This window comes from Artemia sp. Qi Xiang Cuo, chromosome 19, assembly GCF_049724085.1.
Source record: "Artemia sp. Qi Xiang Cuo chromosome 19, ASM4972408v1, whole genome shotgun sequence".
In the NCBI taxonomy this organism is placed as follows: Eukaryota; Metazoa; Arthropoda; class Branchiopoda; order Anostraca; family Artemiidae; genus Artemia; species Artemia sp. Qi Xiang Cuo.
Genome location: NC_142812.1, coordinates 50,397,804 through 50,411,999, shown reverse-complemented (window position 1 = coordinate 50,411,999; position 14,196 = coordinate 50,397,804). Strand labels below are relative to the sequence as shown.

Sequence of the window (14,196 nt, the reverse complement as noted above, 5' to 3'; positions counted from 1 at the left end):
AGCGAGGTGTTGAGGAGGAGACAGCCCCTTTCATATACGGAATAATTTCTGTTCGTTTTAAATTGTTGCCGATCACCCCTGGGGGAAAAAAAACAACAAAAAACAAATAAACACGAATCCGTGATCTTTCTTCTGGCAAAAAATGCAAAATTCCACATCTTTGCGGATAGGAGCTTGAAACCTCTACAGTAGGGTTCTTTAATATGCTGAATCTAATGGTGTGATTTTCATTAAGGTTCTATAACTTTTAGGGGGTCTTTCCCCCTATTTTCAAAAATCATGCAAATTTTCTCAGGCGCGTAACTTTTGATGGCCAAAACAAACCGTGATGTAGCTTATATATTTGAAATCGGCATTAAAATCTAATTCTTTTTACGCACCCATTGGTGTCAAAATCCCGTTTTTTTAGAGTTTCGGTTACTATTGAGCCGGGTCGCTCCTTACTTACAGTTCGTTACCACGAATTGTTTGAAAACATGATTATTTTTTTTTATTCCATTAGGTCTTCCAAAGATTTCGATAACAAATATGTTCTTTGAGCTAACAGAAATTGTTTTTAATGATTGTAAGAAAATATTTCCAGCAATAGACAAATTATGTAGAGAAAATTGCTCATAGATTTTGGGTCCAAATTCGAACTTCTGAAATAGAAAACAAATTCTAGTGTTTCCTCTTAGAAATAATGTGACCGCTGCAACCATAAGAGTTGGGGTACAAAAATCCTCTTTTTTCCTGGTTTGTCTCCAAGAGAAAAATAAACACCGCCATGTCGTTTTGCTCAGAGAAAAATAATAAAGCTCAATAGAAACTTTATAAAAACCCAAATAACAAGAAAAATACGTGTCATTATAAGAAAGGCAATTTGGTATTTAAAAATACTTGTTATTACCTTTTCTTGTTATAAATAACAGAAAAGAAAAATACTTTATAAAAACTCAAATAACATACTAGTAGTATTTATTGTATTCTCGTGTTACTTCATATAAAACTGAAGACGAGACTTACTTCAGCCAAAAAGGCACGATATACATTTGTTTACTTTTTTTATTGTTTTTATTAGGTTTTATTAAACCTAATTCGAACTTTTTTTTCTTTTTTGTACTGCACTATTAGTAGCGTAAGTTGTTTTTAATTCCTTCAATGCCTATGTCAAAGCGTCAAAGATTTTCTTCTGTTTAATCTCTTATTTTCTTTGGTAAGTGTTAGCAAGGCCGTATCCAGGGGAGGGGGGGGTTTGACCCCCCCCCCCCGAAATGTTTATCTGACTCGTAAGAACGCAACAAAAATGGACATGAACAAATTTTATATGGGTTTTTTCAGCTTTTTTTTGTGTAAACCCCCACCCCCCCACCCCAAAAAAAAAAATTTTTTTTTTAGTAAACCCCCTCCAAAAAAAAATCCTGTTTAAGGCCTTGAGTGTTAGTGACGTTTTTTTCTGGTATTTTCTTTGCTTTTGGTAATTCCCAGCAAGTCTGGCTATCAGAGCAAAAATTCTAAACTCAGGATACAATGTCGGTATTAATAAATTTACCAACCCCAAAGACCTGGTTTTATTCACCATGACTTAAATATGACGAAACTAAAACAAACTTAAAATTAGAAAAAGCAAACCTGAACAAAAATCATTTCTGAGTATAAATCTCCAAGTTTTCTAGAGATATCTTTTGGTGAAACATTATTCTCTTTCATATATTCCACATCATTGACTTGGCCCCCTTCCATGAATTCCATCGTCAAAACGCGGTCTGTAGTCAAATCCCAGTAGATCTGGGGAACCTAAGAAGAATATAAAAAGAATATAAAGAAGTAAATATAAAAAGAATAAAAAGAAAAAAAAGACTAAAAAGAATAGTAAACTGATAAAAAGATCTGACTCTAATGATTTTGAATTGTACAGTTTACTAATTTACTCAATTTTGACTTAATTGACGGAACCCAAAATTGACGGAACCTTATTTTAAATAAAGACCAGTTTTTGCGCATGTGGAATTCTACTATTTACTAATTTGCTTAATTACTTGGTTTTCTAAGTTTACTAAATTACTAATTCACTTGATTTTCATTTAATTAGGGACAAATGCAAAAAACCGTAAGTAAAGACTTACTTTTTTTTATTGTTGCGCAAATCTGACTGGTATGTACGATGTATTTGGTTTCTTGGGACGACCCCTCTTCTTTGATCCTAAAGGCTGCCATTGGAAAGTTGCCTTGGGATTTTTAATTAAGTCAAAATCGAGGAAATTAATGAACCTTTGTATTTAAAATTGATGTCTAAGTCTGTCTATTGATGTCTTTCATCCCTTAGTTCTATGACTATCTGCCTTAGTTGTGCCCTAGGAATGATGTATGGACGGATGGATGATAGACTTATCTATCAACAAGTGAAATGACATAATTTTTATACAATCCTAAAAAGAGCTTATGCCATATTTGCCTCTCAGTCACTCGGACTATCTGTCTTGGCTTTTTCTACACATAAACCATGGCTTGATGCCCGCAACTGTTAAAACTTTAATTAAAATCAAGGAGTTGTCGGGCATCAAGCCATGATTTAATTGTATTCGCTGAAAGACAAATACAAGCTATAGTTTAATTTGAATGAAAGATGACGTAGCAAGCGCTGAACAGCTGCTTTGCACCCATGCCTAGATTAGCCTGTTACTGCAGGTGTTCCTAGTTTCTTGCCCTGGCAATGACTTGACCCTTTAATCAACGACTTGACCCTTTTGACTTTCTTTCGTGCAGCATTCATGTCAGTTATAATCGAAAAATTGCCGATTTACGAACTTTATTCATTTCGACACGTAGTGGCGTCATCTACATTTGTCACTCAATGGCAATTTAGGCCACCAGATGTCAATGTTGTGACGCTGCCGGAAACCACCTACAGACGCGGACGCAGAGGCAAGCGTGGAGGCAAAATGAATAAGTGGTATTTTATCCCAGTGCATGTTTGAGATCTATTGAGCAGATTGAAGACTAAACAGAAAGTTAGACTACGGTTGCTCTTAAAAATAAACTGTCAGACGCACTATGAAATCCCACCAACTCTTACGCCGTCGTATGCTGATATGACTGTTTGTGCTGATTCCAGCGAAACTCCTCCTGTTTTATGTCCTGAGCTCCTCTCTGCCAAATCGCAACTTCCCTCTGTCCTCATGACCAAGGCCCGCTCCTTGACTAACAAGATGGACAAACTAGAAGTCTTCTTACGAGAATCCAGTGCACCAACAGAAATCGTGACTGAATGTTGGCATATCACAAACAATACCGGATATATCAAAGGCTACACTTGTATTTTTCTTAGGACCCGACGTGATAGAGGCCTAAGCCACAGAGGCGGTGGTGTTGGACTGTATTTTCGTAAAAACCTCCCATCCAAACTACTAGGTGTCTCCAGTGACTCTCTCCGTTAATTAGTCTGTACTGAATGTAAGCCTTTCCAACTGCCAAAGAAGTTTTCGTGCCTGATAGTGGCATCTGTCTATTATCCTGAAAGTGCCAAAACAGAAAGGAGCTTGAGATTTACTTGCAATCCTGCTTTGATAAGTTTCGACGTGCATATGTGGCTCCCGCCTTTATTGTTGGAGGCGACTTCAATCAGACCAACATAACAGTGGCTATCCAATGCGCTTGATCAGATACAAATAGCGAACATTTCCCACCCATCAAAGTGACCATACCTCATACCTGACATTTACCAATTTCAGGGAACTTTACCGTCCTCCCCTCTCAATGGGCCCATTGCAAACCGCCGATCATTTTGTAATACTATTACAAGCGAAGAATAACCTGCCGAAACCGAAAAGAATCAAATTGACAGTTCGTCCACTGTACCGGGACTCTATATGTGCCTTTGGTGAGTGGATTGGTAATTACTCATTCGAAAAAATATGCTCAATCACTTACTTGAACCATAAGGTTGAAACACTCAACTCCCTGCTGCTCGAAAAGTTCCATGAATTTGTCCCGATTAAAGTAGTGCTAGTTTTTGAATTTGACAAGCCGTGGATCATCACGAGAGACCTGAAGCGATTGACTCAACTTAGATGCCGACTACATAGTCTTTTCAGTCTCCATCAGCCCCTTCTTTTTTGGATCTCGATGGCAAAATCATCGAAGGTGAACTGAATGTTCAAGATGCATTTACTTCATATTTTGCGAATATTGGTAAAAGGACCGCTTCGGCTGTTGGTTCTTCTCCTTCAGGATCCAACTTCAGGTCATATCTTGGGCCACCTTGTATGAAGTCAATGTTTTTGGAACCAGCGACGGAGAAAGAAATAGCTAACATTGTTATGGGATTGAAAAATTGTTTGTCGTCTGGCCCTGATAATATTCCTACTAAAGTAATTAAGTTCATACTTCCTTCCATTATTTATCCCTTAACAAAACTTATTAACCTCTCCTTTCAGCATGGTATTTTCCCGAGTAGTCTCAAGCGTGCTCGAGTCATCATATTATATAAGGGGGGGACACGAAATGATCCATCGAACTATCGGCCAATTTCTTTGTTGTCTGTGTTTAGCAAAATATTTGAGAAGGCGATGCTTTCTCGTTTTAATAATTTTCTTACTTCTAAAGATTTTTTTCACGATTTTCAATTTGGTTTTCGAGCACATCATTCGACTGAGCGTGCCTGTGCAGTTTTACTGAATTATCTTCACTCTGCCATAGACTCCCATCTGATTCCTGCTGCTTTGTTTCTGGATGTTTGTAAAGCCTTTGATTCTTTAACCCACAGTATTCTTCTTTTTAAACTTTCTCATTTTGGAGTAAGAGGTAGTGTGTTTTTTTGGTTTAAGTCTTTCTTGTCTGGCAGAATAATTTCTGTAAATCCGTTTTTTCGCTCATCAGCAAGTGTTGACCAGGAGGTCCCTCAAGGGTCAGTTTTAGGGCTGGCAATGTTTTTTAATTTATATAAATGACCTAATTTTTGCCGTTGGAAATAAAAATCCTCTTTATTGCTGTGATCTATGTCATCCAACGGTCTCCCTTACCCACAATTATAGTTTGCATACCTCGGATTCTCTTGTTACTTTTGCCGATGATACCACCCTTATTACTTCTGGGAGAACTGAGGATGAGGTTTCTACAAAGTTAGTGGACCTCTTTGAGAAAGTTTCAATTTGGTTTGATGCTAACTTTCTTGCCTTAAATGTTTCTAAAACTAGTTTTTTAGTTTTTTTTCGTATATCCCAGGCTTGTCCTCAATAATCTGAAATTCATATATCCAAAGGCTTTATTAGTAGACCAAAGGATGGGCATGTCCGTTTCCTAGGTATCCTTCTATATAAAAATTTATCGTTTAAACACCATATTGAATTGATTAAAATGAAGTTATGCAGAAACCTCGGTATTCTAAGAAAATTAAAACACATCTTTCCAGGGCCAATTCTAAGAATCCTATTTCATAGATTAATTCATTCTTATTTTTCCTATTGTTGAGTCATAAGGATGTCTACTGTCCCTTTTTTTTTCAAACCACTTTTGAATATTTACGATAAATCTATAAATATTATCCAGGATGTAAATCGTTCGGCAACTAAACCGTTACTTGATATTGAAAAACTTTATATTCTTTCCTGTGCGTCTTTCGGTTTTCTTCAGCTCCAGGGTGATATTCCTAGGTCCCTTAGATTTACGTCTTCTTTTTTATCTGATCGGTCAAATTATCAACTCCGTAGTTCTCTAAATATCCAAATTCCCCATACACCAACAATAAGATCCGATTTTAATCCTCTTGTTGCGTGTCATTTGACATGGAACACCCTTCCCGATTCGGTTCGAGAATGCCACTCATTTGGCACCTTCAAAAGACTAGTAAAAAAATATTTGTTTTCATGTGATTAATTTTCTTTACTTTTGCCTGCTGCCAATAGTTTTTTTCATTTAATTTTTTTTATTTTTTTTTATATATATAGATGCTGTGATTCACTGTAGTTTGATGAAGCTTATTTAGTGAACTCTCCTTTTTTTTTATAGATGTTGTGATTCACTGTAGTTTGATAAAGCTTATTTAGTGAACTCTCCTTTTTTTTTTTTTTTTTTTTTTTTTTTTTTTTTTTTTTATTAAGCAAATGCTTTACATGTTAAAAGTTCAAATGCTTATGTTCATATGTTAAAATATTATTGTTATGTTTATATTGTTTAAATCTTAAGCGTTTAAATGTTTAATGTTTATTTGATCTTTTCATAATCCCCCTCCTACAGGCCATGGAGCCTTTGTGGGGATTTGTAGATTGTTATGTAATTATTTTACTGGTATATAGAAAATAAATCTATCTATCTATCTATCTATCTATAGTTCAGGGTGTATTTCAGCTGCAAAAAGGTTACGGAACCGAATTACGAGTGTCAGAAGACATGCTAAAAAGAAGCAAGCTATTGAGAGAATTGCCCCCCTGCTTGATAGTGATTCGCGTAAGTGGCATTCAGCAATCAAACAGATGACGGCAACATCTATTTGTAGTGAGCTAAGGATGCTGAAAACAGATGGGACTTTGATATTAGCACAAGAAGTCAATTCTTTCTTTACCGAAATCTGTACCACGTATCCATCATTGAGTGAAGTTGAGTTGAATACTCTGATAGAAGACTCTGGATGCAATGAAATCAAGCAAGTTTCTGAGTACGAAGTCTACAGGGAGATACGGAACTTACTTACTTAGGTCTTTCCACGCCGGCTGGCGCATAATGCGACAACGGTGCCTCTCCATGACGGCCTCTCTTGTGCTTTTGACGAAAGTTCTTCGAACAACGATCTGAAAAGTGCAGCATCCTTCTCAAAGCATTTTCCCAGTTTTGTCTTCTGTAGCCCACGTCTTCTGATGCCAGAAAGAACCCAACACCACACATCGTGGGGTAGGCGGCCCTCACCCATCCGCACCATGTGACCCCGTGAAATAACTGTGCGTCTTATCCTGGCGAGTTGTCAGTAAAACTTTTGCGTGAATTCACTATATTTCTTGCGAAACCTCTAACTTCGGTCACTAATCAGTACTTCAATGATAGTCGTACCCCAGCCTTGGAACCAAGCTTATATACGTGTCGTTCCAAAGATGAAACATCCCAAAATCTGTGATCAGGTAAAACCCATTTCAATCACGCCGAACCTTGCCAAAGTCACTGAATTCTTTATTTACCGTGAACTTATGTCGCAAGTCGCATATTCACTTGACCTGTACCAATATAGTTGTTTAAAAGAGTGTAGTACCACAGTGTATTTAGTTAGGCTTTATCACCTGATCGTACGATGGCTCAAATTTGGAGACACTTTCGTTGATTTACAACTCGTTGATTACATGAAAGCATTTGATTTGATTAAGCACCTCCTGGCTACTACGAATCTCAAAAGAATAGGCTTACGTAAATATATCTCACTGTTTGTTATTGGTTTCCGGCGTTTCCGGTACCAGCGAATCTACGCCCTCTTTCCCGGTGATCCCGACTCAGACTGGGAAAAGATTACATGTGGAGCCCCTCAAGGCCCCAAATTGGCCGCTCTACTTTTCCTTGCGGTAATTATGTTATGGAAAAAATGGATGACAGATTCAAATACATAGACGATCTATCTACGCTTCTTGAATTCAAAGTAGATACACTTTAAGCTATGCCTCAATTCAGCCCTGATCTTTTAACAGAATTCAAAGAAGAAAGTAGAACAAAAAGTTTGCAGACCAACGAAGGCAAAACCAAAATCGTAAGATTTAATCTGCTGAAAAGAGATCTTGTTTTTCCAGCCCTCTGGTTTTTTCTTGTATCGTCAGCTACAGTCCTGGGAGTTAATTTCAGCGCCGATAGCTCATTTAGTGCTCATATTCAAGGGCTAGCCCAGAGAGGCAACTGTGCACTACGTTCTTTGTTTTCAATGCGCCGCTTGGGTTTCCCAGTAAATCAGCTGAAACGGCATATCTAACATGCATAGTCCCATATTAGAATTTGCATGTCTCGTTTGGGGGCCTCAGATTCATAATACTTAATATCTAAGTGACGATGTGAAAGGAGTCCATAAACGAGCAGTTCATCCTTGGAGAAAAATTTGTAGATTATAAGTCTGCTCTTGAGTCTTTAAAGATTGAAACTCTTAGAGATCTCAGGTTTCAGTTGATAATGCGCTTCAGGCAATTTCTCCTTGCTAGCCCCAAGCGCCGATATTTTCTTCCCCCTGCTGCCAACTCAGTAGTTGATACCAGAAAGAAGAACAAATTAGTGCCAGTGCCTTGCAGAACAAAAATTCAAAATTTTAAATTTTAATTTAAAAATTCATTCGTGCCGTTTTTTACCAGTGTCTATAATAACATGCCTTAGGACTAGATTTGTAAATGACAGCGACATTTAGTTTGTAATTTTTATCTACGACTATGAAAGGGGCATTTAATAAATAATTTCTGATTTTCTGTAGAAAAAGCCAACACAGATTTTCCGAGTGGGTGAGAGACAAATCTCGCATAAGCTCTTTTTAGGATTGTATAACAATGATGTCATTTTGCTTGTTGATAGATAAGTCTATCATCCATCCGTCCATACATCATTCCTAGGGCAGAACTAAGGCTAATTGTCTTAGAACTAGAGGATGAAAGACATCAATAGACAGACTTAGACATCAATTTTAAATACAAATGTTCATTAATTTCCTCGATTTTGACTTATTTAAAAATCCCAAGGCAACTCTCCAATGGCAGCCTTTAGGCTCAAAGAAGAGGTGTCGTCCCAAGAACGAGCATACAACGTACAAACCAGTCAGATTCGCGCTCTTACAACTTCCTGCAACCCAATTGGAAAGATGTACTGGCGGCAACAGGACACCGCGGAAAATGGAGACTCCTGTCGAAGCCCTAAGCGCCTTTGAAGACACAAGAGAAGCAAAGGTTTAGGGAAAATCTTTTTAATGAAAGTAAAATACGGAGTTAAGTTGAGGAATAATATTTATCTATTTCAAATAAAAAATTGATAGTTAAATAAAAACATTATTTGAAAGTGTTAAAACTCGAAAATTCTTCTTTATTCGATTGGAGCAGATCACTAAGCTTTAAAACATCTGAAATATAGATTTGAGGCCTATTATAGAAAATGACTGGTTTCAAGTAAAATTTTGGGGAACTAAAAAAACTAAATAAAGTTATGTTAAGACATTGGAAAGGCAACATAAATCATTCCTTGAAGTTTTAACGTTAATTTTCTGTTATATAGCTGAATTATGTCTAATATGCAGAGTTATGTTATATAAGTTTTGTTTCAAATGTAAAATATCGTCAACGAATGATCTTTCTTTTCCTTCAAAGCATTTGCAATTATATCGGCCATGTTATTCTGAAAATGTAGGGTTTTGGCCGACTCAGCTAGCATTTTTTTTTATATCTTCTTTGTGAGCAGCAATAGAAGTCGGAGATCTAGGGTCTTCTAATTTCTCTACACATTCCATTGTTGACGAGAAATCATTGCAGGTATCTTGTTGATACACAAGACAGTTTTCCGCATAGTCAGAAACTGTTCACGAGAACCAAACGGCTTAGATACTAATTTCTACCCCCCCCCCCCAGAAAAAAATCTGTTTATATATAAAGAATTTGTGATAACGAACAGTAAGAAAGGAGCGATGCGGCTCAATAGTAGCGGAAATTCTAGGAAACGGAGTCTAGATAACAATAGATACATCAAAAGAATCGAATTTTGATGCTTATTCAAAATATCCAAAATTCATCAAGTTTAATGTCACCCATCAAAACTTACGATCCTGAGAAAATGTGCCCGATTTTTGACAAAGGGGGGGGGGAAACAACCAAAACATCAAGTGATCTTAATTGAAAATCACACCATCAAATTCAGCATATCAGAGAACCTTGCTGTAGAGGTTTCAAGCTCCTATACACAAAAATCTGGAATTATCATCATCAGCAGATAATTCATCACATTTAATTATTTCTGTTCGATTCTATCTCAACCTGTAACTTTGTTATTCTTTAATTTTTTGGGGGCTTCGAGGATTTCTTCAGCTGTAGGAAAACAGTGGTTCCAACGGGATCATAAGTTTTTCAGTTGTGGATGGACAGTTAGCAACTTTTTTTATGTGTAGTGCCCATAATTCGCTGACAGATCCTTGGACTGCTACTAAATTTCCAGATTGTTCCCTCTGTGGTCCTTTCAGGTTGAATTTCTCGCACACAGTTTCTTTATTTATCTTATATAAGATGCGGCAGTCTCCTTTTTCTGCAGTATCTTCCGCTTTCGGCACTTTTCAGTCCATGTGCAGCAAATCCAGCCCCCTTTTCACCTCTTCATCAATATTTTTTTTTTCTTGTTCATGAAAACTGCCAGGGATGGACGCGAGAGGACTGTGTGGCCTTCTTAAATTCTTTTCGATGGTTGATTAATGACCAGGTTCTGTCGAACAACCATTGGTCGTTGGGACTTTTCCAGAATCCGAGGGAATTTCTGCCTCCTAGTAGTTTAGTCTGTTATCTGGTCAGATATGATCTTGACTTGTTTCTTCTACGGAGTCAAGAGCTTCAAACTGGATAGCCAATTTTAAGACGAAATTGAGCCTCGTAGTTTTGTTAGCCAGCTTTGAAGAATTGCAGTGTGGCTGAACCACGGCTATTAATGTTATGCTGATATCTGCACCATGGAGCGCTCTGATATTTTTAAGGCTAGAACTCTATTTTTGGTTTAAAAAAAAATGAAAAGAGTTTGGAAGAATAGGAAGATAAATCTGAGAACCAAGATTAGAATGTTGAAAGCTGCAATGAAGACAGCGTTCAAGTATTGGTCTCAAACATGGGTGCTTTGGTAGACAGAGGAGGATTTGTTAGCTGTTTTCCAGAGGAATTGTCTACAGATAGTTTAGGGTATCCGTTTGACTAACCGTATTTCAAACAGTAAGCTGTACGGAGAATATGGTTCTATCCCCCTCTCTATCATAGGCAGCATGATAGCGCAGCCTAAGTAAAGATAGAAGTAAAGAGCTGCCCAAGTAAAGATTGAAATGGCTTGGACACGTTTTGCAGATGAAGGACGGCAGATTGCCAAAGATCGGATTTAAAGGATATTAGAACTTCTTGGGAGGGTGTAAAGAGGGATACTATTGATAGACTGGGATGGAGGAAGAGCCTGGGCATTTATGTTGGTCTCATGCTTCCTGTTGCTGCAGTGAGTCATTGGTAGTAGTAGTAGTGCCATCCGAAGATGTCCAGGAGTATTTGTGAATTTCTTTATGTGGAAAAAGGCAACTGTTAAGCAGAAAATCGTTCGTATGGGCGAAATCGACGAGCCGACAACAATTTTCATTTCATTCACCAATGCCATCACTTCCTAAAACTTGTTAGCAATATGAGCCATCCACTCAAACTTTGGCATTTGGGTCCAGGATTATGAAGGCTGTGTCATGACAGGAGATGTCTGTAGTTACCGCTTGTCAGGTGTCAATAAAAGTCATCTTTTGACTTCACGGTTGTGTGGTTTGTCGGTGCATAACATACGACTTGAGACTTCAGGGATGACCTCCAACAAATCTGGCTGTCATCAATCAAGGCAAAACTGGAACCCAACACTTCAGCACTTTTGTTGCACAATTCTAGACGACAAATGCAACATCATTTACTGGTCTCACAGATGGGATCACAGATAAACAAGTCTTTTTTAAATTAATGTGTGTCTGTTTTAAATATCATTTCCAACTTTTTTGACAAAGTATAAAGTTGGGAGGGATGGGACTATTACCTCCAAGATCAGACAATAAAAAGACTCATTTAAGGTTACGCAATTGCTTTACACAATGAAGTAGGAGTGTCTTAAGTTTGAGGGGTACTTTCTTCAAACTTTCTCGTGAGCCCCCTCCCTTCAAACTTGAGTTTAAAAAAGCTAATGGGGGGGATCAGAGGGTAAAATTTTTGGGTGATCATTTCCAAATATTTCAAGAGCAGAACCTGTAGCTAAAAATTCCTAGCGTTTTAAAAAACAACATCGCTTCATTTTTTAATCATGTCGTCTAAAAGTAACTTAAAATGACATTTTTTCTATTCTTTTTACTTAGGTTCCCGATCATATGAACTTACGTTTTCAGGTAAAATACGTGAGTCCATGCCACAAAGTAGGTTTTCCAACAAAGGCACTAGTACGTTGAAATGTATAGGCAACGCGGGGGCAAAGATTTTTTTTTCAATTTGTTTTTTAATGAAAATAATAAATAATATTTTCTCAAAATCTAAAAGGATGGAGGGGGAAGGGTGATTCTATTGTTTTTTTGTTGTATTTTTTCGATGAAAATACCAAGAGAAAGTATTTTCAAAACCCAGTGTGGGGGGGGGGAGTACAAAATCAAGGGAGCATACACAAAAAAATTAAAATAAATTAGACATTATTCGAACATCTTCTAGTACTTACCTGTACATCCATGGATACACCCAGTTATCTGGTGACAACGAGAGTTGACAGAGGACTAGTACTCTTTAACCCATCTTTTCCTCCACAAACCTTCTCTTTCAGACCCCCTCTGAGGAAAATTATAGACGATTAAAAAGGGTCATACGGCTAAATATTATACAAAGTAGTTATATACCAAGGCCTTACCCAAGAGGAGAGAGGCTTTGATGCGTTTTTAAAAATGTTTTTACCCCCCCCCCCCCAAAAAAAAAAAATACTAAAAAACCTGGGCTTGTTACATACTAAAGATGTTTCTTAAGATTTTGCTTTTTTCTCTTTTTCTTCCCGTCTTCGGTAGATCGTAATTTCAATCTGAATATATAATGCACTACCAGTGAATTTGATTATTCTTAAGTACCTTTTATGTACCTCTTAAATGCCTCTTAAGTACCTCTTATGCACCTCTTAAATGCCTCTTAAGTACCTCTTATGTACCTCTTAAATACCTCTTAAAGACCTCTTAAATGTTCTTAATAAACACAAGAAATGTCTAACGCTACAGTTGTACCAAGGACAGTGAAAATGAAATATGATCATGAAAATATGAAAATATGTTGTAACTGGCTAAGAAGGAAGCAACACAACCATATATCTAGAATATTAGAAAAAAACAGGAATTCATTTTTTATTCAAAGAGTTCCCGATGTCCAGTTATATAGTTTTTAGCAGTAGCGGGTGCCAAATTTGAAAAAAGATACGTGGATGCAAAATCATCAAGAATTCAGCAGAAATCAGCAAAAACTCAGGGCACCAAACATTTTAAAATGGGCTACATAAATTTAGAAAGAGATAGGGGGAATAGGAATTAATTAAAATCTTTCTCTATGTAGCACAAAATGCTGTGTTCCCATGCCTACCAGCATAGAGGTGGAAAAGGCAAGGTAGGCCAGGAGCCCCACCAGGATTTGTTTTTGGGGAGGGGCGTGTGGCCGATATTTCTAGGAACTTTGGTTTCAGCAATTTTAATTTGTTGTGCTTATTTATTTTACAGTTCAACATGGAGAGAATCATAGAAAACCACGGTTGTCAGGTAAAAATTGACTTAGGATGGGTTCAGGGAGCAAAAAAATGTCTTAATGTTTTAATTTTATATCATTGATACCTTAATACTTGAAAAAACAATACAACCTTACTGGATAACCCCCCCCCCTCAACAAAGTTCCGTTTTTGAACGTGAGTGCGATTCTTTACCTTGAGCCACGGGAAGCAGGAGAAGGTTCGGCGAACTCTTTCGGCATTTTCTCCTTCGCAGCGAAAATCCAGTTCAAGAGGTAGATTTTTCTTCATTTCTTCAACAAGCCATTCAAATTGAAATTCAGGAAATGTCCAAGCTACCAGGCGGACAAGCAGCTATTAAAACAAAAATAATAAAGGAGTGATAATTTAAAAGCCTTACTGTTAAAAAATGACAAATTTTTGTTTTTTATTAACAAAGAGGCAAAAACCTAATAACAAAGAAAAAAGCCATAGTGTATAATATTTTGGGAGGACTAGTGAAAATTTAGTTTTCCCCCTTTTCCTTAATACGATATTCCTAGTCACTTTACCCCCCCCCCCACCCCCCAAAAAAAAAATCTGAAAGTTTCAACACGATCCCCCATCCAAAACACACAACATCCTATACTTAACAGACTACGTCAGAAATTCGCCATATTTTAATGAAGCGTTAAAAATTGAGACATACGCGCTTGCCTTTAGGATTCAGGCATAAAAAAAAGTATATTCATTGTGAACATCCGAAACCACCTGATACTGATTAGTAATTGCATATGAAAA

At 37.2% G+C, this 14,196-nt stretch overlaps 1 protein-coding gene across 2 annotated transcripts in view; it reads right to left on the bottom strand.

Moving 5' to 3' along the window:
- Positions 1–14,196, bottom strand: part of LOC148940962 (aarF domain-containing kinase 1-like) — a 75,416-nt gene that overhangs the window by 44,673 nt on the left and 16,547 nt on the right. For both annotated transcript variants that reach the window (XM_089104854.1, XM_089104855.1), the window contains exons 5-6: positions 13,612–13,770; positions 1,612–1,776 (exon numbers count right to left, since the gene is read on the bottom strand). In XM_089104854.1, coding sequence (XP_088960980.1) covers positions 1,612–1,776; positions 13,612–13,770 — 324 coding nt within the window. The remainder of the gene's footprint in view (positions 1–1,611; positions 1,777–13,611; positions 13,771–14,196) is intronic.